General features: G+C 35.0%; 2 protein-coding genes across 2 annotated transcripts; one reads left to right on the top strand and one right to left on the bottom strand.

Annotated features, from left to right (window-relative positions):
* Window positions 1-11887: 11887 nt before the first annotated feature.
* Window positions 11888-14028, bottom strand: LOC121805473. Its single transcript, XM_042205344.1, has 3 exons — window positions 13294-14028; window positions 12809-13156; window positions 11888-12736 (listed from the first exon to the last, which is right to left on the bottom strand). Exons 1-3 carry the CDS (start codon window positions 13744-13746, stop codon window positions 12125-12127), a joined length of 1413 nt encoding a protein of 470 aa, XP_042061278.1. The 5' UTR covers window positions 13747-14028; the 3' UTR covers window positions 11888-12124.
* A 5738-nt stretch (window positions 14029-19766) lies between these two features.
* LOC121804855 (WD repeat-containing protein 55-like) lies at window positions 19767-23960 on the top strand. Its single transcript, XM_042204553.1, has 15 exons — window positions 19767-20199; window positions 20276-20308; window positions 20392-20456; window positions 20543-20630; window positions 20742-20814; window positions 21473-21579; window positions 22083-22125; window positions 22239-22295; window positions 22448-22524; window positions 22676-22724; window positions 22813-22859; window positions 22941-23014; window positions 23148-23203; window positions 23354-23474; window positions 23734-23960. Exons 1-15 carry the CDS (start codon window positions 20105-20107, stop codon window positions 23802-23804), a joined length of 1056 nt encoding a protein of 351 aa, XP_042060487.1. The 5' UTR covers window positions 19767-20104; the 3' UTR covers window positions 23805-23960.
* Window positions 23961-27237: the final 3277 nt, after the last annotated feature.

Genomic DNA, 27237 nt, shown 5'->3' with positions numbered 1-27237 from the left:
GCAAATTCATACAGAAGCTTAGTTACAAACCCACAAATTTATATATTCAATCGCTCTATTATGACCTCCAACATCGATTAACAAACTCACTTCAATCGCTTCACCAACAACATGGGAGATCGATTCTATATAAACAAAATCCTTTCACACTCGTATACATATTACACCCACCGGGATGCCATTTAGCAACAAATCGTGACCATAGATACTCAAGAGCATAATATTGTCACATCATACATACAAAACACCATATGTGTTTATGCATCGCGGTATACATTTCTCGAGTTCAAAGTGTTGACGAACTGACCTTCTGAGAAGTGCCTTGGTCGGCCATGGCTCCTCACCAATCGATTTACCCAGGTGTTTCGTTTGCGACCTATACGAATTAACACAAACGCAGTGAGAAATTCGAATTAGGTTAAACCCATCTCATTTGTTAAACAACGACGCAAGCAACAAAGCCACAAACGATTTTCGTGCTGCAGTGTCTCACCCAACGCGTCGCCGATCTGCACTTGACGGATGAATGTTGAAGTAGTAGATGGGAGGGTGTAAATGAAGGGTTATTCAAGTAATTTGGTTGAAATTCGAAATATTCAAATAGTTGATTGTGGACAATCGCACGATGAACTGCCGATTGAGTTATCTGGTTTTTTGTTTTCCATAACTCACTCTGTGTCGGGTATTGGGATTCTTGATGCGGGTCACAAAGATTGCTATCATGGAAACCAAACATGGAATGAAGGGTAGATAGAGATGACTAACTATGGCTAACATGGAAACCAAACGAACCCTAATAAGTAATAGGAGTAGTATAAGGATGAAACATAGTAGGAATCAATGAGTCAATAATAATACTAATATAAAACCCTCTATCTCATTAAAAATGAAAAGTGTTCTTTTTTGGATTGTCCCATTAAAACTGTAACGTTTTCTAAAATGAAAATAACATCTCTACTTTTTCATCTCTCTTATTCTATTCTCTTCTCATTAACTTACAAAACAACACTACAAAAAATCTCGTGCTGAAAAACAAATGTTCATTTCTAATGGGACGGGGGTGAATAATTTTGTACACATTTATACTCTAATTCATTATTGTTCATATTATATTTTATAAGTAAAACTATACAATTATATTGTTTTATATGGGAGTTGACCTATATATTAGAGTAGAAATTTCAGTATGGGGAATTTTGTACTAATTATTTTGCCAAGATTACGTAGATCGATCAAGATCAATATTTGAAAGATGTCAAATATCATGGGACATGTCCTTTTTTCTTCTGTCCAGAATCCATCATTTGTTTTCATAACAATCATTTGTCCCATCTGTTATTTTATATTTCACTTTATTTATTGTCATATTCTATTTAAATTAAACGTGCAATCTAATTAAAATATATAATTCCTAAAAATTAATTATAATTAAACAAAAAATAAAGAATATTTTTTAAATTACTATTCTAATTAATTTATTATCCTCCAATTTTACATCTCAGTCACAAATTTCAGCCAAAATCCACTCACAATTTATTTTTTTCATTTCATCATTTATATTATTCTCTAATATTTTAAAATAAAATATGCACTGTGGCCTCGGTTCATTCCACGAACAGCCCATCCATCCTTGTCTTGCAACCAAATTTTAGTGCCTCCGAGGCAGCCGCGGGCACAAATGCATTATTGATGCCCTTCAAATGTACAATATATTCGAGTTGTGAATATGAATGTTTATCCTTATTATATTAATTGAAATGTATTCCGCCTCATTAATCTATATTTACTAATATGATTCGCTCAATTGATTTTCTAAATACAAATGTAGTTGAATTTTCTAACTTCACAAGTTGTCCAAGTATTTGGTGAGGGCCACTTTTAATTCAGTTTACTTCCAACTAAAGTCTTATGAAATGTTTATAACGGCCCAACCCTGTAATCCTGTGAGGTCACTTCTACTCTTTATTATACTTTGGTGATAAAAAACGACATTCATCTGTTCAGTGGCGGACACAGGATTTTGACGTTAGGAGTCCAATATATTGATAACAATTGTTGGGTTTTTTTCTTGTCGGTGCAACCGAAAATTACAACAAAGATGCGCATGAGATGAGTAATGGGATAGAAATAATTAAATGATAGTATGAAAATTCGAGATATATATATGTTAATTTTTTAAAATTATGAGTAAATTTTGAAATAAGTTAAGTAATGAAGTATATATACTTTTTTGTGTGTAAGTTGTAGAAAAATAGAAAAAACATCACAAAAAATAGCAAAAAAAAAAGAAATAATCAATTATGAATAAATTTTGAAATAAGTTAATTAATGAATTAATATAAAACATAAAATGTTTTTATGAATAATAGTTGTAACTTGTAAGAACATCACAAAAAATTGCAAAAATACAAATTTAAAAACAAAGGAATGAAATAATAGTTGTAACTTACTTGTAAGCTCCATGGGAATCGAACACAACACAGGCTGATAACTTGGTAGGCCTTGAGGCTTACCACTTGGGATACTAAGTCAGTACATAATTTAAATGAATACATAATATATAGTGGCATTTAAAATTATTGGGGGTTTCATGGATCCCCAAGACCCTTAATAGGTCCGCCACTGCATCTGCATCTGTTATTTTATTTAACTCCAGAGAAAGAAGTATATATTTTTTTTGTTTTAGCAAGTCCTATACTTCTAGGTTTTACCTATCATTAGATCATTTTAAATAGAATTATTAAATCGAGTTAATTTGGTCATTAAATATATTTCATTTCATTAATTATTATTAAAATAAACTATATATCCTATCTTGTTTACAAAATAAAATCTACTTTTTATATTTTCCACTGTATGTTTTAATAAAAGATTTAATGATTAATCAAACATTATTACACCCTAGCAACACGTAAACCTCATTTAAATAAACCTCATTTAAATAAATTCCCTGTGTAGCCATCGTAAATAATTCTCCGAGGAAATCCCCCTTGTAGTTGCAATCCAATTCTTCGTCAAAATTTTGCTAAGAAACTTTTAAACACTAACTACATGAACACGATCTTATATCATATTGTCTTATAAAATTAAATCTCATTGTTGAAAAATTATATATCAAAAAGTTGGATAAGTCCACTAGAATATGAAAAACATGTTTGAAGGAATAATTTAGTTTGGAGGAAATATTTAAGAGGACAATTGGTGGAATTGGTGGAATATATGACATATAATTTGGTAGATGCTATGTGGGCAAACTAAGAAGCACTTTATTTTTCGAACTTTTCAACTTTTACAAAATGATATTTCCTCTCATTTGCGTTAGTAAAGTAATTTATTTTTGAAATATAGATTAAGAAAGATATATTAAATATATTAAGTAAAAAGATAATAAAGTAGGAACTAGAGAAAAGTGGAGAGAATAATGTTTGATTAATGCAAAAATGACTCAACTACGTAGAATAGAGGGAGTACAACTTACCCATATTTATAATCCTTACTTAATCTAGAATTCTCTACTCAATTCTAAAATATTCTATATATTTAGATTTTTCTCTATAAAAATTTAAATATTTAGGTGAGTGATCAATTGCTAACTCATCATTTAATTGCTAACTACAATAAATTTAAGACCATATGATTTTAGAAATCTTGTGGTCTACAATTTGACATGTGTAATTTCATTTTTCATTTTTTAATATTAAAAAGATAATAGCAACTATCAAATTTAGGGTTTAGAAACACAATGTCAATACAGTGTATGAAATACATCAACACAAAGACATGACAATGTCAATACAATTTCATATTAACATTGTACAAGCATTGTGTTGACATATTATATGTCGTGTATTGATATAAAGCTGTTAACGAAATTTATAAAAAATTTTGATTTTTTTTCAAATTTTGACATCGGAACATATGCAAGTGATATCTCGTTAGAATCCTTAAGAAATTATCTTTAATTTGATATATGTTGTGCGAAAAAATAATTTAAATCGAGAAAGTTATATGCGTTTTAAAGTTATGAGATAATTTTCAAAAGTTAGTTACAACTAGATTTTTTAAAATTGACCTTAATACCCTTATTGGCGTTTTTTTTATCGTATTGACATTCCGGACTGATGATCTAGGCCCTTGATTTGAATATCGAATGACTATTATTTAATTATAGTTAGCAATTAAATATGGAGTTAGCAATATAACACTCCCCTACTAGATAATATCTATATTCTAGAGAAATATATGTTTAGATAATTGTATTAAAGTATGTAGATATTCTAATACCTAATTCTAGAAAATTCTATTAAATCTAGCTAGATACTTATATTGGGGTATGATATATTGCTAACTCATTCTTAAATTGCTAACTACAACTAAATGATAGACATTAGATCTTTAAATCAATGGCCAAGATCATTCAACCCCGAGTATCAATATCATGCATAAAAATGTCAATTAGGGTAATAATATCAATTAACAACAAATTAGTTATAACTAAATTTGGAAAAATATCTCAAAATTTTAAATACATATAACTATCTCGATTTAAATTATTTTTTCGCACAGCTTATATCAAATTAAAGATAATTTTATAAGGATTCTAACGAAATCCTACGTGCATATGTTTTTATGTCAAAATTTAATAAAATTTTTGTGGATATTCATAAATTTCGTAAAGCAACTTTATGTAAATACACCTTACATAATATGTCAATATAGTGCTTGTACAATGTCATATGAAATTGTGTTGACATTGTCAGGTCATCATGTTGGTATATTTAATACACTATATTGATATTGTATTCTTAAACCCTAAATTGATAGTTGTAATTATCTTTTTAAAATTAAAAAATTAAAAATGAAATTACACATGATAATTTATAAACCATTAGATCTTTAAAATCCTATGATTTTAAATTAATTATAGTTAGCAATTAAGAGATGAGTTAGCAATTGATCACATCCATACAATAGCATATACATATACTTATTAAATTGTGGATCTTCAATGTCTAATGAGTTGTGGACTTTTTTATGTTTCTTAGGATGCATCAAAATACTAACATTATTAAGGATGACGATCAACAAGTTAAGGATAATGCAAATAATAGTAATAAAAAAAAGATTTTCAAAACAAAAAACAAAGTCGGATGCGGTATACCCGACTCGAGTATCGGGTAATACCCGACACAGTGCGAGGCGGGTATCGGGACAACAATTTCGTTCGAAATCGGGTGCGGGTACCCGTTTCGACACCCCTAGTATAACTCACTAAATCTTGTCAGAATTTTAATTTGGGTTGTTGATACCGTGTTGACATTTCCTATTAATGTTATTTTATAATCTGTTGACATCAAATCATAAAATCTGACGGTCTAGATCATAGTTTGAAGTTTGTACGATATAATAATAAAATCTAACGGTCTAAATCATGGTTTGAAGTTTGTACGATATTTAGAGTTTGCATTTGATACATCCATAATAACTTAATAGCCTAAATTTAAAATATTATTATAAATCTAGTTTAAACTTATCTCTATTGTCAATTTTAACTTTAATTCAACTTGTTAGCAATATAGCTCACTAAGTCTTGCCAGTATTTTAATTCGGGCTATAAAATAAATTCTTACTACTATATTATAGCGGTGAACTATAAAGTTACAATGTATTCAAAGTATGTTGTATTCTATTGAGAATAATAACTCTTTATAAAAACAAAATGAATGAATAGAGGAGTATTAAATTGGAAAGCTTGTGATAGAAGGTCGAGCACGTGGAATGGGCTAAGATATGGAGTACGTGTATAGCATTGAAGAAGAAGGAGCCTCCATTAATTAATTACTGCAACTCTCTTTAATATGATCCTCATATTAATTCCCTTCTCCATTTCTTTTTTTTTCTTCTTCTGCCGACACTTTATACACGCATGCATACTGCATTTTTTTCAATTTTATTTTCATTAATAGTATTTTCATAGTATATTCTTTATCAAAATTAATGTGCACCTTGAAATGCTGAATAATGTCAAACAATTTCACGGCATCTCCTTAAACTATAAATGTCCCACAAAATATGGAAGTGAATAAAGTCAAATGAGGATTCCCAGTAAAATAAATATATTAATTTATTGTTTAGAATAGTAGTAATAATTTCGGGGTAAACCCTCAAGTGAGAATTTTGTTTCTTCCATCGTCAATTTCACGTTTTCACTGCTATTTTATAAAGAACATTTATTAGGTAAAAATAAGAATGGTCGCATTTCAATTGATCCTATATATATTGCTGCTGTAAACTATATTTGTTCAGAATATGTTATAGTATTACTGTTTTGTTTACGTAAAGAACTAAAAAACATAGATTCTAAAATATATGTCGATTAAGTGATACTTCCTCCGTACGCGAATAGGAGTCCCGTTTTCCCATTTTAGTCCATCAGCGAATAGGAGTCCCGGCTCACTTTTACCACAAATGGTAATAGGGTCTCACCTTCCATTAACTCATTCCACTCACATTTCATTTAAAACTAATATAATAAGTGAGATCTCTATTCCACTAACTTTTTTCCACCCACTTTTCTTAACATTTCTTAAAACTTGTGCCGCCAAGAAATGAGACTCCTAATGACGGAAGGAGGGAGTAGCATGTTATCTATAGAATAAAAATGAAATATTCTTCTAGATATTTCAATCTAATTAATAATTCACGAGCTATCAACACATCTTGTAATTATGTACTGGAGCTTGTGAGATCTATATATTTATAAATCAAGCTTTAATTTGTTGTGATTGAAAATGAATCGATTTAGTGAATACCAGCGAGATTTAGATAAGTTTGAGGCGGACTCGAGTTTAGTTAATTCAATTCAACTAATTGTTTAAGATTTAATAGCAATTAAGGAATTGAAGAGTATCCACCGCCAAATTTAGTGACTATTTTATGTGCTAGTTTAAGGCACATCGAAAGATGGACATATGACCGATGACTGAAGTTAAAAAGCAGGAATCGAACCTCTGACGATTTAGTTAAAAATGAATGAGTCTCATATCACTCGATAACACTCCTTATAGATTTAGGGGTGCATTTTTTGATGAGTTACAATATGGTCAAAACAAAAAAGGTGGCGAAGAACAATAAGGTAACCGTTCATAGTATAAATAATGAAATTGACGTATTGACAAAAATAAACGTTCTATCAAAAATCACTATAGAAACACGGAAACAGAAGCAAGTAAACAAATTGTTATTTGAGTGTCTTTATTCACCGTAGAGAAGTAGTCCCACAACAACTTACAAAACAAGAATCGAATGGCTACTAGTACCACTTAGTGCTGAGCTTTATTTTGCATGTATAAAATGTTTGAAATCAATATTGAGATTTATTAAAAATTAATACTCCATGTTATAAGTACGGGGTAGTTGAAATTACAGCAAGAAGTCAATATTAGAATCTAAGCACTGTCATGTCCTTGGAAATGAAGAGGAAGATGGGATTATTGTTATAGTATGGAATGAGATACCATCTGTTTCTAAATTATTAGTAAATAATTAAGAGAATTGGTGGTGGTACTATTTTTGTGTAGGAGCATATATGTGTTAGTTATGAAAATATGTTAGTGACTTGTATAATTTGTGTATTTTTTATAACAACAATATATATAAGATTTAGGATATAATTATGTCGGTAGGATAAATTTGTAGATTATGCATATTATATAGTAGTATACAAATATTTTATACTTTATACTAGATGAATAGATGTCCGTCGGTGACTTCGTTGTATTATATACACCATTTAATTGAAATAAAACTATTTACAGTCTTGCAAAGAGGGGTATTGACATTTCATTTTACCAAAAATTTCCAGCATTAATGTGATTCGATGTTCTGATTTCTGAATCACATACACACGCATTTAATGTGCATCTTATTTGTTTTGATATAATTTTTGAGATGCAAGAAGTGAGCGAGATTCTATGCATTATCTGATTCTGATGTGATATTTGTCATTAAGGGCATCCACAATGGGACGGATATCCCAGTGAACATCCCGACGGACTTCCCTAAAACACCTTCTGTCACGTCATAAGGACATCCAACTGCACTGCTACGTCATAAGGACATCCCACTACACAATGACGGACATCCCCAAGGACATCCCGACGGACATCCACAAAAAACAATAAAAGATCAGGACGTCCGCCGGGACGTCCGTCGTGTCAACGCAATGGCGGATGTCCCGACGGACGTCCCGGAAAGCCTCGAAACTCCGGTGTCCGAAGCAGACGTCCGTATCCGTATGCATGCTGCCTAATGGCGGACGTCCAGCGCAGATGTCCGGCACGTCGGTCCGACGTCCGCCGGGATATCCGCCGTTGTGGATGCTCAAAGAGAGAATAGCAGCCTCTTCTTTCTCTGATCCTACCTATTTTACAAGGCATTCCTTATTCAACGAAACAACACATTTAAATAATATTGAAATATTAATACAAAGCACTGGATGTCTCCTCTTTATTAATTAGTTCATGGATTTAGACAGCTAAAACACTTAAGGACTAATTTTTTTCAACAAGACATTCATACTTCAACAACTTTCTCCTTTTTTTAGTATATGACTATTGACATTTAGGACTTTTTGTTGGGGAATAAAAAGAGTATACAACGAGTTCACATGATACCAATTTCTCCTTTTTTATGTTTTGCTTCATACTATCAAAACTGAATTAGACATGATTAATTTATATAGGTATTATTTCGTTTTGGATTCCTCACGATATTTTAATTTTTGAACAATACCAGTATGTATAATTAATCATAACTTATGAGCATTGGTCCTGTATGACAAAATTAATGTAAATTAATTCGATCTCATTTAACCTGATGTCAATTTAACGACGCCAATTTCTCCTCCTCCTTTTTCTCTCTCTTTCTTTTGCTTATTAAAAGTGACTTGATAGGTTTGCATGATTAACATGTAAATACTATTTGTCATAATATGTTATTGGGATAAATACACGTATGATTAGCTATGACTTATGAGCATTTGATATTATTATGATAAAATTAATCTCGATTAAATCGATCTCAGTTAATCTCGTATCAATTTAATGGCAACTTGACATGTACCGATTGTTCCTAATAGTAAAAAAAAATCAGAAAACATGATAATATTATTTGTGAATTAATTAAAGTAGAGGAAAATATATCCGTGCGGTCATAATCAGAATAAAGCGAGTTTAAAAGGGCAGAAAAAGTTGATAAAAGGCAAATGAAGGGTGTGGAGTTTGTACAGGATAAGCATATGAACCCTTTTTCTTTTCATAGCTAGATAAGATTCATATGGTTTTGTGCATTGTGTAATATGCATTATATATAAAATTACTGACATAGTATAACCATTACTATTACAATAAAACTTGTAATTCACATATTTTGTTTTACATGTATGCAGAAAAATTGACATGAAAAAATAAATCGAATAGCAAGTGAAAATGTAAATTTGTCAAATATTCTAGTTTGGGGCACTGAGTTTTCACATTGCATCTAAATTTATTGGCTAAAGCCAAAATACAGTATGTGCCACAAATGGTATATGGTTTTGTGAATGATAGTACTAAACATGTTCTCATTTACTCTCCAATAAATGCATTTGTCAGATTAATAATTTATGATTAATATAAATGGAGTGTGCAATGCAAATTATATATATGTTAATAATTGCTGTCTTTACCCTGTAAATGGGGAATTATTAACCTTTTCATGAAGACCACTCATCATCATATTGTGGAACCTTCCCTGTCTACTCCCTACAAACTTTGTCAAGTTAATAGCGGCAAATGTTTGGTGACGATAAAATTAACGTAAAATACATACCCATGGAAAAAGTATATCTCACTTTAAATACCCATTTATCAAAAATATCTCGATCATAAATTTATTTTAATTTTAAACTGTCAAATTCGTGTAAAAAACTAAAAAGTACTATGACATGTCCATTTTCAGCACAAATCTTAAACCTAAATTTTGCGTAAAATTTCATAACTTGGAAAATTTTCCTACTGTCGTCACGCAAAAACGTCGCCTAAGGCCATCCACAACGTTGTCACTTATACGTCCCTTAATCATCCCTTAATTACTATTCATGGGCCCCACTGTACTTTTTTACTCCATCTCTTAACTAAGGGACGGAACCTGCAACCCTCTGTCACTTATCCGTCCATTAAATTACTATTCATTCAATTTCATTTTTTTTAATTTTTTTTCCAACATATTCAATTAATAAAAAACACACTTCATTAAAAATAATATAACATTACAACATAGAATTAAAAAAAAATTAAAAAAACATAATTCAAAATCCTAAAAAAATACATAATTTAATTTCCTCCGCCAAAGTTTGCCCAAATGTACTCCATTAGATCATCTTGGAGTTGGGCGTGGGCGGTAGAGTCACGTGTCCTTACCCGAATAGACAATCGTTCTTGTATAGACGGATGCACTCCACTTCAAGGCGGACTACTTGCGGTTGAGCTTCCGGGGGCTTCAGGGTCGAACCAATTTCCCGCCTCGGGTAATTCGTCTTGGACAATCATGTTGTGCAAGATTATGCACGTATACATGATGTCGACCATGTTCTCCATGAACCACGTACGAGCCGGGGCTTTGATAATGTTGAAGCGCGCTTGGAGAACCCCGAACGCCCGCTCTACATCCTTCCGAGCAGCCTTCTGCTTCTGCGCAAAAAGCGTATGCTCATACAGATCCATGAGATCGATTAAATTTGGGGGAAGAATAAAAGAGAGATGATTTGAGATGAAAATTGGAGAGGAAATGAAGATGATTTTGGAAGAATAGATGTGTAGTTGTGTGTGAAACGAGGATGAATTAGGAGTATTTATAGAGTAAAAACAAGGAAAACGGCTATAAAAAGGTAATATTACTCTTTGCCAATTAAAATTTTTTTTTAATTTTAATTCGAATTTAAAAAAAATAATTTATTGCGTCAGCGTGACGAATCCTACTCGCGAGCCGGCGAGTGGGCGTCACGCATGGCCTGGGAGCTCGCCACGTCGCGGGAGCGCGTGGCGAGACGTCTCGCAATGGGTCTCGGAGGGACGGGCGATCCTGCGGGATGGTGACGGGACGAGACGCTGCAACGCGTCCCGCCACCGTTCCGTCACGAAGGAACGAAATACGGGCCACTCGCGTAATGCGTTGCGGGTGGCCTAAAACATTACAGGTTTGGTGAACATTTGTGAATAACAATGTTTATGACAAACAACTTTATCCAAAGAAAATAAGATAACACAGTGTTTTTTTTGGTCATATTTTTGTTTATTACTCCCTTCGTCCCATTAAATATGCAACATTTACTTGCTGGCACGGAATTTTATGTAGTATTGTTTTGTGAGTTAATGAAGAGAGAGTAAAGTAATTGAGAAAAAAAAAGTAGAAAGAATATTGTTTCCATCTAATTCGGAAAAATATAGGAAATGATAGAAAAAAGTAGCAAAAGGGGATATGATGATGAAAAATCACATGGGTTTGGGGGAATCATAAGAAATTGGGTTCAAATCTATAATCCCACATCAATTCGGGTCCAAGTCAAACCAAAAAGTAGCAATGAGTATCGGGAAAAGCAAGCCACATTATTAAAGCAAGATGAAGATGGTGCTCTCCACTATATCTCAAACTAACCAAAATAATAATAATCATCATATACTATACCTCATGCAAAACAGCTGTGTATGCATAATGTTTACAGTGGAAATGAAATTCCTTCAACTAATCAACAAACACAAATCTTGAAGAACCAACACCTAAGTATTACCATTTTCCGACTGCCAGTGCCGTTTAATCTAGGAGGCACAAAAACATCAAGTCGGTAAAATAAGAACAAAATCCCAATGGATTTGCCAATACTAATATTAAAGCTTTTCACCCTTTGAGATAAACTAACAAAAAAAATTAGCCTCCAACCAACCCCTCTAGTTGGATTCTGTTACAAACACAGATTTAATGGAGGAACAACCCACAACTACTACAAACCTAGTTTGTTATTTCCTGCTGTGTTAGTAAAAATTACAAACTGCACTACCCATATATCAACATTTACCACACTACTCCCTCATATCTCTACCTTCCACATTAGCTTATCAATGGTGGTAGTAGGCTGAGCCTTCTCCAGCGCTGCAACTTTCGCACGCTTACCCAGCTTCCCCCTCTCCTCTACCGGGAGCTCACACGTTTCGCTGATTGAGGCCGACCCCAAGTCAGCAGGCGGAATGAAGCAGTCCATCGACAGACCTGGGATGTTGAAGGCGACCTCCTCAATCGTCCAGGCTTCCTCCATCCTGGTTTTGGTGTGGCTCATCGCCATCTCCCCAAACCGGAAAAGGGTCACCACAGATTGCCCCGAGTGAGCTATCATGATCCCTTCAACGGGCCGATAGTCATCCAGGGACGAGTTGATAGTGGTCTCCCAGTAAACCGCATCGCCACCATTGGATTGGATGCGGGTGAGATGGGAATCCTCCATGTGAATCAGCAGCCCTGTCTTCTGGCTGAAGTAGCCGAACAGGACATGCCTTATGATCTCAGCAGGCCCCTCGCTCCTCGCCTTGAGCGTCCGAGGATCAGCAGCAACCTTCAGAATGAAGCAGTCTTCCCCATTGATGTTCTTCTCCCCAATGCAAATCGAATCAGCAAACATACTAGCAGTCGTTCTTGGATCAAGCCCCTGCATATGCAAACATCAAGGTCAGTAATGGAACACTCAGTGCGAATACGATCTGATGCCCACTATTTTCACCTGAAGGGAGCGGCGAAGGGGCCTAACCGGCCCCTTGGCCGTGTGAGCGCCGAGCCAGGGCGTGTGCCTCCAAACCAGCTTCCCATTGCAGCCAGCATGAACCTTGCTCCCTCCCACAGCAAGCTCAACATACCACATATCGGGGCTCATCTGCCATAGCACGAATCCGCCTGATTCAGCAGCTCTACTCACATTTCTGTTCTTCACTACTTTCGTCGCTGTTTCAAATTCAGAAGCCACCATCTTCACCTTCCCCATCGCGTAGGCATTCCTCACCGCGTTCTGCACTTTCTGCCCGCCTGAAGCAGCAGTATACTGCTGCACTATATACTGCGCCGATGAAGTTTCCTACCACATTGTCAAAACCTAATTAGAAAATTTTAGCACACCAAATTTTCAACTAAATCTCAACAATGTGCCAATTATTTCATCACCAGAGAAGATAAATCATAATTTCACAGAAATTGATGAAGGAGAACACGTACAATGGGTGTATCCTTGATGCTGAGATGAGGCAAAGCGTCCATGGCGCAAACGTGGACCGGAGCGAGCGGCGCCCCCATTACTCCGAGCAGCAGCCGCAAATCAGCCCTCCTGGCGACGCCGGTGCTCTCATCGACAGCTACGGACGGGTTCCGAGTGAGCTGGCCGCGCATCCACTGGCCTAGGGCGGAGCCGAGCCGTTTGGAGTCGCCGGTTTCGTCTCCGTCCGGATCCGGACCCTCCATTAGAGGCGTGAGCGTCTCCCCGACGGGCCTCAGGCTGCCCGATCTCGCAATCAAGGAGTCGGAGTAGCTGGAGCCGACTTTCCGGCGGAGGAGGCCAGACATCGGCGATCTGCTCCGGCCAGGACTCTTCCCCCGCGACCTCGCCGGAGATAGGCCGCGCACCACGTCCTCTAATGCCGAGAAGAATCCCTGGCTCTGCTTCCTCTCCATCTTCCTTGCCTTAAATCAAATATGTATATGAATAGTGTATGTAACGAAATCAGACCACGACTGCCATTTCGGCGTGAGATGTTTTTTTCTGTTAGCAGAAGATGGAATTTCGGCGGCAGTGAGAGAGAGAGAGAGTGATGACTGATGAGTGTGTGTTTTACTTTTTAGTAATTAGAGTAGAAGTTGGGAGTGATTGAATTGAGTAGAGAAGTGTGAGGGTTATTTAGAGAGAGAAAGTAGTGAGAAAGCGACTGGTGGAAGGAGTGCTGCTGCTTTTTCACACACACTGGTGATATGAGTGTGAAAGGTGAGGCGGCCTCAAATGTAAATTTACTAACATTCGAGGATCTCAATTCAAATATCTTATTCTTCTTAACAAAATTGCATAACTATGCAATTGGGTTATATAATTACCTAAATATATCTTATTTAAGAATTTTTTTGGTCGGATTTAATACTTGTTGTTTGATGCTATATTTATGTATAGACAAAAATATGTTTGATACCCAATCGTGATTTTGCCATTTTGTATTTAGATGATTCCATTAACCCCACTCAAAATAATAAATAAGTTTTAAATATTATACACGTGGACATAGAATATAGTTTTAGCATATGGATTGAGAAAATCATTAGATATGCACCACAATAAAACATATACTACTACATGTCATGATTTTTTTTTGCCTTTCGGTTCATATATATTTTGGCATGTCATAATATTCCAAAAAATTAGATAATTGAAATTTTATGAATATTTTATTTCAAATTGAACATAATTTTACTAATTTTTTTTATTTAAATGATTGTTTGTTAATGTTTAAATATCATTAAACGGAAATCTATAAACACGAGGTGTATTTTCACGTATATATTGTTTAAAATAAATATGCGAAGCTTGTTAGAGTATCTTTGTTTAGGAAATCATGTATTGCCGAACATTTGTTCATGACATTGTAAAAATGTGTCTGGAGATCAATTTCATTTTATGAATATATCATTTTAAACTAAGGTTGAGGTAGCTCAAAAAAATCTAAATCAAATTTGAGAGCATCTCCAATAAGCACGGACATCAAATAGCCATCAAATAGCCTTCACACTGCCACATCATCAGCACTACAATTCTCCTGCCACATCAACTGGACATCAAATAGCCCTCACATAGCCTTCACACTACCTATCCACATCACTAATAACAATTATATAATTTAATTTACACTTGTATCAACATACGGAATTTAATTTACGAGACAAATACGGGAAATTCGAATAATACTATTAAAATTTAGAAAGTATATTAATTTTAAAAAAAAATTACAATAATTTTAAAAAAGTACAAAAATTAAAAAGTACAATTAAAAAAGTACAATATTTCTATATGGAAACATAAAACATTCAAGGATATCTCTATAAAAGAGAGACAACCTAGAATGATTTTTGTCCCACATCGAATGTGAAACATAAAACATTCAAGGATGTCTCTATAAAAGAGATACAACCTAGAATGATTTTTGTCCCACATCGAATGTGGAACATAAAACATTCAAGGATATCTCTATAAAAGAGAGACAACCTAGAATGATTTTTGTCCCACATCGAATGTGCAACATAAAACATTCAAGAATATCTCTATAAAAGAGAGACAACCTAGAATGATTTTTTCCCACATCGAATGTGGAACATAAAACATTTAAAGATGTCTCTATAAAAGAGAGACAACCTAGAATGATTTTTGTCCCACATCGAATGTGAAACATAAAACATTCAAGGATGTCTCTATAAAAGAGAGACTACCTAGAGTGGTTTTTGTCCCACATCGAATGTGGAACATAAAACATTCAAGGATGTCTCTATAAAAGAGAGACAACCTAGAGTGGTTTTTGTCCCACATCGAATGTGGAACATAAAACATTCAAGGATGTCTCTATAAAAGAGAGACAACCTAAAATGATTTTTGTCCCACATCGAATGTGAAACATAAAACATTCAAGGATGTCTCTATAAAAGAGAGACTACCTAGAGAGGTTTTTGTCCCACATCGAATGTGGAACATAAAATATTCAAGGATGTCTCTATAAAAGAGAGACAACCTAAAATGGTTTCATAATTCGCAAGCCCATTAAATATATATGGGCTATTACGAATTTCTTGTATAAATTTATTTGTAAAAATTGTTTTTAAATATTAAAAACAATTTCCATAAATAAATAGTATTTTTAATTTTTTTTTTAAATTCGAATTTTTAAAATTCGAATTAAAAAAAAATTAAAAATTTGACGCCGGTTTGGCGCCGATCAGGGACTCACAATGGCGCCCGTGAGGATCGGCGTCGGAACCGGCGTCAGCGCGGGAATCGGCATGGCGACGCCGATTTTGACGCCGATTTCGCCCACGCCGGTTCCAATGGTTCGGCGTCAAACCGGCGTGGGCGAAAAATCGGCGTCGCGGTGGTGACGCCGGTTATTGGAGATGCTCTGATAGAGAAATAAATTTGGCAAGTTGTTATCTTGCACTGTAGATTTTAGTGGGAATAATTACATGTTCCGCCGTTTGTATTTTTGTTGTAGTCCACTCATTCCCACCTGAGTTAGATTTATATTCACATTTATGCAATTGCATATAAAATGGATTTTAACGTATAGTATCCTAAAATTGTGCTTTTTATTTGAATATATATAAAAGTACTCCAAAATTTCATTCTCTATTGTCTTATGTATTTTTACAATGTCATTTGGATCCAATTAGGATTTATGATTACCTTTTTATATTCAAACAGGATTTTGTTTAGTAATGAATTATTATGATTGATTATTTTAAATTGGATTTGTTCAAGCATTAACTTTTAGTAATGAATATGGAGTATTAATTAGTACTCTCTCCGTTCCACTATACGTGAGATGCCTTTTTTTATACTCGTTTTGAAAAAATGATATATTTAAAATAGTTTAAGTAGATAGAACGTAAAATAAGAGAGAGAATTATCTACTGTGCACAATCATATATTTATACATTAAAATTTACACATTAAAAACCTTGTTATTTATAAATTTATTTATTCTAGCAGCATATTTGAAGGGCGGTGAGAGTATTAATAATCTATACTACGCACAATTATATGTTTGCACATGGGTCAAGTCAAGTGTGTGTTGCTTGTTCATATAGTTAAGTACATTAGTATTAAAAAAGAGCATAGACAAAAGGTTCTATAAATTATAAGTTGCTTCCAAATGAAGGATCCTCAATTAGATTGTTTTATTTTGTTATTACATGTGAAAAGCAAAAGTGTCTACACGAATGGTACAATGATATGTTCGAATAAAGTCCTTCAACACACGTTACACAAGAATTTATTTCGAGACGATATTATCTACTAGTATAATATATTTTGATCTATCCCATAAAATAATGCATAGTAAAAATTAAGTATTTTATTTTATTTTTCTATAAAAGGGAAATTGCTCAAGTCATTCAAAGAGATGAACTTTAAGGGCATCAGCAGTGGGGCGCCCTATGGCGCGCCACGTCATCAGTTTTATCCTCCTATCTCCCCACTTGCAGTGGGACGCCCTAAGGCGCGCCCTATAACGCGCTACATCATATTTTTTTAATATTTATAAAATCCATACGAATTTAAAAAAACTAATAAATTAAAATACGAATTTCAAAAACTTCATTTCATTTAATAAAAATTAATACATTACAATGCGAATTAAAAAAAACGCAAACTCAGCGACGGCGGTTACTAGCCCACACTTCTTCAATCATGTCGCTCATGAGTTGCGCATGATCCTGTTGGTTGCGCATTGAGGTCTGTCTAGATAGAACCTCATTGAAGCCTAACGGTAACCCTCTATCGGGTGTCTCGGTCGACGTGCCGGACGAGCTAGATGCACGGTCATCTTCATTCCAATCGGTGATGCTTCCGCCTTCATTCTCGACTATCATGTTGTGCATGATTATGCACGCATATATGACATCGGCGATGACTTCCTTGTACCAGGAACGAGCCGGCCCTTTCACAATTGCCCACCGTGATTGGAGCACACCAAATGCCCGTTCGATATCCTTCCGCGCCGACTCCTGCTTTTGCGCAAATAAAACCGTCTTCTCACCAATTGGGCAGCTGATCGTCTTTAGGAAAACTGGCCACCGTGGGTAGATGTCATCGGCCAAGTAGAACCCCATATGGTATTGCGTCTGTTGGCAGTGAACTCGATGGTCGGGCCGTTGCTGTTACATTGCTCGGTGAAGAGGGTGGACGAGTTGAGGACGTTAATGTCGTTGTTCGACCCGGCTACGCCGAAGTAAGCATGCCAGATCCAGAGTCGATGGTCAGCGACGGCTTCGAGGATCATCGTCGGGTGGCTGCCCTTGTATCCACTTGTGAATTGGCCTCTCAACGCCGTCGGACAATTCTTCCACTGCCAGTGCATACAGTCGATGCTCCCGAGCATCCCAGGAAACCCGTGCGTCGTCTCGTGCATCTGCATCACACCCTGGCAATCAGTGGCAGTCGGCTTGCGCAAATATGCGCGCCATCGGGCGTGCCATCGTCCGCCCCATTGCGGATGGCCTAAGCACAATTCTCAATTTCTCATCCATAAGGAGAAAAGTCTCCGATCATATGGAGTCTATTACGTTACGATCCAAAATTTATAGTAATATTCAACAAAAATATGACCTTTCCAGTTGCGACGACTCCGAGTTCACAAATGGACTATGTTAAAGTTAATACTCATATGAAAATTGTGTGCCATTATTGAGATACTGGTGTGTCTAATATTATAAATATTTGACTAAAGTCTCAAAATGGTCCTTACATATTGCGATTTTTTGATTTTGGTCCAAAACATTATCTTATGAATTATTCGGTCCCTCACATTTGAAAACGGGTCACATTTGGTCCTTTTTGGACGGTTCCGTCAAATTTTTGACGGTTTTAATTACTGAGTCACAAATCCGTCACTAACGCCGCCTCCACCGGCCGCATGTCTGCCGGCGAGCTGAACACCGTTCGGGTCGGGCTGGGCCAAATCAATCACCTTCACCGGCGGAAAAATCTTCACCGCGCACCAGGATTGCAAAATTAGGGTTTGGACAGCTCCAATTTCCCCCAAATTGAAAAATCACCTATTGATTTCAACTGCCTATCCGCCAAAAACTACGTCAAAATCCGCCGCCACAACTATAATTTATGGATCCAGCACGCCGACGTTGTCTCCGGACTAGCCGTCGACGGCGATCGCGGCGAGCTCTACTCATTCTCATGGGATAAGAGCTTCAAAACGTGGAAAACATCTTCCGGTATGGCTTGCATTGACTCCATCGGTTCAGATCATTCCGACGTCGTGAACGTCGTCGCCTCCTTCGGCGGAACCGTCTACACCGGCTCCGCCGACGGGAAGATCAAGGTGTGGAGAGCCTCCGCCTCCAACGACAGGAGAAAACGGAGCTTGAAGACGACACTATTGAAGCACGATTCGAGCGTGAATGCTCTCGCGCTGACGCCGGATGGGGCAGGGTTGGCCTCCAGCGGCGGCAGAGTGATTCTGGTTTGGGAGAGGAGAGACGACGGCGGCGACGATGAAGAGATGGATTTCTTCGTTGCTTGCTGCTTGAAAGGGCATAAAGGGGCGGTGTTGAGCTTGGTTTGTGTTAGTGACGGATTTGTGACCCGATAATTAAAATCGTCAAAAATTTGACGGAACCGTCTAAAAAGGACCAAATGTGACCTGTTTTCAAATGTGATGGACCGAATAATTCAAAAGATAATGTTTTGGACCAAAATCAAAAAATCGTAATATGTTAAGGACCATTTGAGACTTTAGTCTAAATATTTTTAGATATGAGTTCAACAATAAAATTAATGTTGGAGACGAATATTTGTTTTGGTCGATCTACTAAATGTACTTGTTATTTTTTTTCACTTACGTAAGATAGCATAAAATCGCTGTACAAGACAAGACAAGACAACCAAACATCCAGTTTACAAATTAGATGATCTAGCTCATTGATCATCCAAATATCCAGTTCACAAATTAGATGACAACCAAACATACAGTTTACTAATCGATTACCAATTCTTAACTGTGTACGATTTCAATAATTTGATTATTTTTTCAATATTTAAATGACTAGATAGATAGTGCTTCAATTTGTGGGCCTAGGCCCAAAATCAATAAAATTCAGCGTTTTTTTAGTGATTATATTTTGGGGGTTTAGGGTTTATGTGAGTTCTGTGTTCAGGTTTTAGAGATTATAATTTGGCGTTTTAAGGTTTATTACTTCCTCTGTAAATCACAATATTCAGTTGTAGGCTGTACCGTATCTTTTGTATTCTATCTTTTTTTATTGATAAATGGAGATTGATTTGGAAAAGCTTCCATTTGATCTCGATTTTCATCCATCAACTAATCTCGTTGCCGCCGGTCTCATCACCGGCCACCTCCTACTGTGAGTTCAGTTGCACTATCCAATTCTCTATCATATGAATTTTGTTGCTGATGAATACTTTGTCTCTATGCATTAGGTACCGTTATGAGGCAGAAGCTACGCCTCAAAGGTACAATTTTATAATTGGCGAATCAATATTCTCAATTTCATGTGTTGGTTTAGTTAAATTTTTATGCTTCTGTTGATTATCAGGCTCCTGGAAGTGAATGCTCATACCGAATCATGTAGAGCTCTCCGTTTCGTCAACGAAGGGCGTGGTAATTTTTGTTCTCTAGTACTGATTGTTGATGTGTCACTTTTTTTCCGTACAGTTTCATCTACTGAAATTGAATTTCGTGCTCAGCTATAGTCACCGGCTCTCCAGATTTTTCCATTCTTGCAACAGATGTCGAAACTGGTGCGCCGATTTCACGCCTTGATAATTCTCATGAGTATGTTTTTATACAAATATTTTTTTTTCTCATTTATGAGTCTATTAACATCCATCAGAGATGTAGAGTCACTTTTTCTGAAACTAGAATGATCACTTGTCAAACATGTAGGTCTGCTGTAAATCGAATAGTTAACTTGACCGAATCTACCATTGCTTCCGGTGATGATGAAGGTTGTATCAAGGTGAAGTTCCATACACCTTATGACTCAAAAGTGTGTATTGTAGTTGTGTGCTATATTTGTTGGGTGTTTGACACTGCTAAATGAATTGTGCTTGTTTTAACTTATACTAAACTCTGTAAAACTCTAGGAGCAGCAATTGAGTGATGTATTTTGGTGGTTTTAAGTTCTCAAAGTTGATCAAATATTTTCAAAACATAAATGCTACTGTGTAGCTCCCTCAGACTGGACATACTTAAATGCATTGGAATTTATTATCCTATTTATTCTTGTCTGAGTCCAGTGAAATTTGCACCCTATTTTATTCCTAGTAAAATCACTTTTTGATCAGTCTGAGACTCTGAGTCCCTTCTAGCTTCAACCTGGAATATTTGTATGGACTGTGCATTGTTATTTAAAATGCAATCTGTCCCCTGGCACCAACTTTTACATCAAAATCAAGAATTCTGCTCCTAGTTCTTCTTTGTTCGAGTAAACAGAGTTTAGCCATTGATATGTTATTGTTAGATTCACTTTCTGTTTCAGTGATAGAATGTTGAGTCTCTATTTATTGGTAGGGAGAGTGTCATTTTTGCCAAGTAGCCAACTGCTGAGACATTCTCTTTTAACTGTCTCATGAGTAATGAAGATATTTTCATTCTTCTTCGTACTGCTATCGCAGGTATGGGATACCAGGCAACGTACTTGCTGCAACACTTTACATGTTCATGAAGAATATATTTCAGATATGACATTTGCATCGGACTCCATGAAGTTGATTGGGACAAGGTAGTCTTGTCCTCTGTATGTGTGCATGTGTGTGTTCTCACAAACTTTTGTCTGTTGAAGTCCTGCAAATGTTATTTTTTTCGCTAAAATATAGGCCCCCGTGTTTATCAAGTGTGTTCTAGTTGAACTTATTGTGATATAGGGCAGGGTCCTCCACATTTTTTGTCCTTTTATTCTTTCCTTTCGTGTTTTGGGAGGCAGGGAAGTAGAATCTATTGATTTCTGAAATTTTGTTACCATTTTCCTTCATTTCAGCATTCGGCTCTGAAACCAAATTTCATATGCTGGGTGTAGACAGCCCTATTTTCATGTTAAGAGAGAACATACTATCTATCTTCTATTTGCTTCATAGTTTGAATCTTTTGTTAGTTTGTTGCATTGATGCAAATTCATCACATGATAACATTTTTTCTACTACATCCAATGCATGGGATGCCGACCACTTAATGGCATTTCCACTTCTCTTATATATTCTTTTTCTTTTATGAAATCTCTTATAATAGTGGGGATGGCACTTTATCTGTTTGCAATTTAAGGAGCAATAAGGTATGTTCTTTAACTTCTTTTAGTATTTGGTCATTTTGATTGTATCTTGTTGTCAGTCCCTTTATCAATTACCATTTGTCAACAAATGAATATGGGTTATTATTGTACATCAGGTTCAAACTCGATCCGAGTTCTCTGAAGACGAGCTGCTTTCTGTTGTGATTATGAAGGTTGGTCTTAACTTCCTGTAGAAAGACACTCACTGATTTTGCTTTTATTATTATTTTAGTGAGCGATGAAACATATTTTTTATATCTTTCCAGATTAATTAATATTTTGATATGCTTAACTGTTGCATTTCACTTTCCCCTCTTTGGACTAGAACGGTAGAAAGGTTGTATGTGGAACACAAAGTGGAACATTGTTGTTGTACTCATGGGGATTTTTCAAGGATTGCAGGTATATTCTTTTCCTAGATGTCTATTTTTCTGTTTACATGTTTAAGTCTTAACCATATTTGTATGGAATAGAGGACCCTGCACGATCCTTTTTTACTTTGGTTTGCATTAATTATTTTAGGCTGATATTGATAATAGTTTTTTATAATTAGCGATCGTTTTGTTGATCTCTCTCCCAACTCTGTTGATGCCATGCTAAAGGTAAGTACTTTCATGATGATCTTTTTCCTTTTTGCAAGTTCTCTTCTGCTTCCTCAGTTTGTCTTATGAAATAATTCTAAATCTGAAGCTTGATGAAGAGAGATTGATAACTGGTTCAGAGAATGGAATAATCAGGTGAGGGTTTTGTATAAAACCAAACAATTGACATTTTTCAGTTTTAAGGTTAACTTATATTTTCTCTTATTGTCTTGATAGCCTGGTGGGTATACTGCCCAATAGAATAATTCAGCCAATTGCTGAGCATTCCGAATACCCTGTGGAACGTCTTGGTATGACTTCATTCCTTTTCCCAAACTGATAATTTGAAGTTTTAAGTTCTTGTAGTCAGAAGCAAACCAATTCGATAATTCTTTTGCATTTTTTGGTTATCTCTCACTGCTAATTAGTTGTCTTGAACTGCAGCTTTTTCTCATGATAAAAAGTTTCTTGGTAGCATATCCCATGATCAAACACTAAAGGTCAGGGTCTCTCTACATCACAACTGCTGTATTCATAAATGAAAATCTACGTTTGGTTTATCTATCTATTTTATCTGTATATAGCTTGTTTTAAATGTTGGATTGCATAATCTATGTTCTGAACCTACTATGTAATGTGAATAAATATAGCTTTGGGATCTGGATGAATTGCTGCAAGGATCTGAAACTATCATGGCAAATCGTTCTGCTGCTTCAGATAGTGATAGCGATGGGATGGACGTTGATGCAAGTATCCCAAAACCTTCTAAAGGTAAGCCCAATATCGTTTATTCGTATTTCATTTTTCAATTTATAGAGTGCAAGGTAAAGTTCTTGAATTTTTCATCTTTGGTAGAATTCGTTTTATTTGATCTTAGTTAGTGTTCTTGGAGCCACGCTACTCTGTGTGTGTTGTTGATGCATCTTATAATTAACTGCATCACTTTATTTGGATTGAGAATAGCTAATCTTGTTGAAAATAATTACTACAAATATCTTATGAACTAGTGTGCTCTTGGTAATGTTTGCAGGGACCAAGAGGAAAAATATAGGCAAGGGAAGCAAACTTGACAATTCAACCAATTTCTTTGCAGAAATGTAGAATTGTGGATTTTGTGACAATCTATTTCGAGAGTTTTTTAGTTTCATTTTCTTTTATGGATCTATTTTAGAGGGTATGTATGTTGAGGTTTGAGATGGCGCTCGGGATATGATTTTAAGTTTTGCACCTATAAAAAAATACCTTATTTACGATGTATTTTTTTAGTAATTATCTTATTTACAATATTGTTATGTATAAAAACAAGACACTGTTGTTTCCCTCCGTCTCATTATTATAAGCAGCTCATAATCGTTTTTGGGACCTTCCAACTAAACTGAGTCAAACTTTTTTGGCAAAATATAACACGATTACTCTTTCTTACTTGGTTATTTTGAGCTCATTTATTTTATTTTATCTACTATTTTATTTTCTTTCCAAAGTCTTTAAATATTAGTAGTATTTATTAAATTTTGTATCCAAAAGAACCTTCACTTATAGTGGGATAGAGAAGGTATTAACATGAGTATGTGATTCAAAACTGATGTATGTAGAGATTATCGACATTAAATTTATAGTTATACTCCCTCCATTCATGATTTATGGTCCAACTTTGACTTGGCACACAATTTTAAGTAGGGATATTGACCCCTAATGTCATGGAACTTTTAAAAAGTTAGTTTTTTCCATAAATTTTCAATTTGACAAATAATATCACGAACTTTACCCGAGTTTATTATTTATTACCAACGAAAAAATTCTGGCTATAATATACTTTGAATATCTTTGGTTTTGTTGTATTTCTCTAGTAGTAATATAAAAAGTATTAATAGTAATTTAAATTATAAAATTTAATTAAATTTTAGTCAATCTAGTAGGTCTAAAATTAAAATATTTAATTATATAGTAGTCCCTCCGTCCCCGCTAAGATGACACATTTCTTGGCCGGCACGGGATTTTAGGAGTTATTGATTAAAATCTTTAATTGGAGAGAGAAAATGTGAGTGTAAGTATTAAAATAGAGAGAAAGAAATATGAATATTTTAATAGGAGTGAGAAAAAGTGATTGGGTGTATTAATTGGAGAGAAAAAGTTTCTAAAGAAGGTAATGTGTCATTTTAGTTGGGACAATCTAAAAAGGAAAACGTGTCATCTTAAGGGGGCCGGAGGGAGTATATTTTTTAATTTTTTCAATTGTAAATATTGTTTAAAATTAGAATATTAAATTATGATTTTTAAAGTTTTTTCACTTATCTTATACGTGTACAAAATGCTCCATCGACTTAGGATGCTATTTAAAATGATGCATTTTATTAAAATTAATATTTTTCTTCTCTTATTTTAATGAAACAACATTGTTTTAAATATACCAAAATACGAAAATTAAAATTTCGTAATTTAATATTATATTTCAAATGTTATGTGATTATTTGACTAAACTTTGTGAAATAAGTAGGAAATGTACGATTTATGAAAATATCATTTATATGGCATTTTTAAAGAATTTTAGCAGCTTATATAAATTTCTATTTCCGTCCCTGGCACTACACAAAGGAACAAAATCCAAAATTTTAAATTTATAAACTCGTCCAAAATATATACTAATAAAGAAATTGTCAAGTTTTGAATTTTGTTTGAATAAGAGCTTAATTTAACGCTATATTTATGTAAATAATAATTTAAGCAATAGTATAAACACTCTTGTGTTGGTGAAAAAGGATACATGGTGGTGTTCACAATTAGGAACGGCGCATTTGGAAAATTTTGATGTATTTGTTGAAAAGATTTCATAAAGATAGGATATAATTATGTACATATAATGTGTGTGTATGCATGCAGACGATTAAAATCTTAAGTAAAACCCTAAAAACGATCGGTTTCATATTTTGTGGTAGAATCAAATCTTCTGCGATACAGCTTCCCATATATTATATATATAGCCGCCTTCCTCTAAACTTTAAATTTCACCATTAACTCTTAATCAAGAAATTGCCTTTGCTGCTCCATCGGTTACCATGGAACGTCATGATGATGTTGATTGGTTTCCCTCTCATGAATTCACCGCCATATGCCCGGAAACCTTCTGCCGCCGCCGGATGCCTTTTTCGCTAACCCCTATCTTCAATCGGATACTGGAAACCATTCTAATTCCACTTTTTTGCCCTTCGGAAACCCAAATTCTTCCCCTTTCCTCTCCCTCGGCAACTCCGATTTCCACATCAGGGAAGCTCTACTCGAATCCCAAATCGCCAGGCTCAGCCTCGGCCAGGCCGCCGCCCAGTCATCATATTATCAAGCGGCAAATTCGATGGGGATGGAGAGGTACTTCGGGGGACGTGGCGGCCGCGGCAGAGGGCGAGCCTGATCTGAGGGGTTTTTATATTTAGATTTAATTTTACATGGATCAAAACCTTTACTATAAATGAATAAATATATAGTATTTGGTATTGTTTGATTGGCATGACTCATTATAATTTAAGATTAAGTTATGGTTTTATTGTTTCTCTATTCGGCAACCGATAATATATTATGGAATTTGAAAATACATTCAAAATTTTCAATTTTCATTTTGCAATCCAGAAGTTGTCTAATGTTTATGTACTGTCTAGCAATCCCCTTAATCATAGTTTTAAAGTTAGATTCCCTCAAGTATAAATCCATTTGTTTAAAGTTGTTAAATAATTAAAGATGTTTTTATGATCGCTATCAACATCCATCTCTTTATCTTTTATCGATCGAAGATAATTATGACCATTTTCGTTGCCAAATTAAATCATTCTAAAGTCCAACTCAACTCGAAATTGACATTATCAATACAGTCTACTAAATGTGATTACGAATTAAGTAAAACATAGTATATACTCCTACAAAAGGCCAAAAACACCAAATTATTGTAATGATAAGTGGGGCATAAGCAATTTGACCCATCTCATATATAACCATAATCCAAGTACAATTTATGTTTTGTCTACGCACTATTGCGTGAATCTAATTACTAATTAACGAAACCTTATAACAGTCGCATATATTAATTCATCTCGTTATAAATAATTGTTCTTGTATATACACGGAATCAATAGTTTAAAATAGTTTTTGCGAAAACAGCTTATGTTTACATTCACGGACCAAAGCTGATTAAGATCTGTTTCCGAATTTATGTTTACATTATTATACTAGTTTATTTTTAATTCACCGATGTCATGATAAACCATTAATTTGACGCAGTTAATATACGAGACATCTATCTTTAGGAAAGTGGGGAAAATCATAGCCATTCACATGCAATACACGCCGATGACATTAGACATGCACAAACCGAACCGAACTGCTGGTTCGTAACCTGGAACAGGCGCTGCGGTTTGAACTGGCAAACGGTTCAGCGGTTCAGACGGTTCGGTTCAGGTTCAAGAATTTGAGAAACCGGAACCGTCGGTTCGCCGGTTCGAACCAGCAGTTCAACGGTTCAAGTAGGTTTTCCGGCTAGATCCTAGGCTTT

Source organism: Salvia splendens, chromosome 5, assembly GCF_004379255.2.
Source record: "Salvia splendens isolate huo1 chromosome 5, SspV2, whole genome shotgun sequence".
In the NCBI taxonomy this organism is placed as follows: Eukaryota; Viridiplantae; Streptophyta; class Magnoliopsida; order Lamiales; family Lamiaceae; genus Salvia; species Salvia splendens.
This window is presented reverse-complemented; position numbering and strand designations above follow the sequence as displayed.

What these genes read in the sequence shown, in the direction of transcription:
- LOC121804855 (XM_042204553.1), top strand. Translation starts at nt 20,105, where the DNA reads ATGGAGATTGATTTGGAAAAGCTTCCATTTGATCTCGATTTTCATCCA. An exon ending in GCAATTTAAGGAGCAATAAG is followed by an intron (nt 22,126 to 22,238) that starts GTATGTTCTTTA and finishes ATTGTACATCAG; the next exon opens with GTTCAAACTCGATCCGAGTT. An exon ending in TCAGAGAATGGAATAATCAG is followed by an intron (nt 22,860 to 22,940) that starts GTGAGGGTTTTG and finishes TTGTCTTGATAG; the next exon opens with CCTGGTGGGTATACTGCCCA.
- LOC121805473 (XM_042205344.1), bottom strand. Translation starts at nt 13,746, where the DNA reads ATGGAGAGGAAGCAGAGCCAGGGATTCTTCTCGGCATTAGAGGACGTG. An exon ending in GCATCAAGGATACACCCATT is followed by an intron (nt 13,157 to 13,293) that starts GTACGTGTTCTC and finishes ACAATGTGGTAG; the next exon opens with GAAACTTCATCGGCGCAGTA. An exon ending in CCCTTCGCCGCTCCCTTCAG is followed by an intron (nt 12,737 to 12,808) that starts GTGAAAATAGTG and finishes TTGCATATGCAG; the next exon opens with GGGCTTGATCCAAGAACGAC.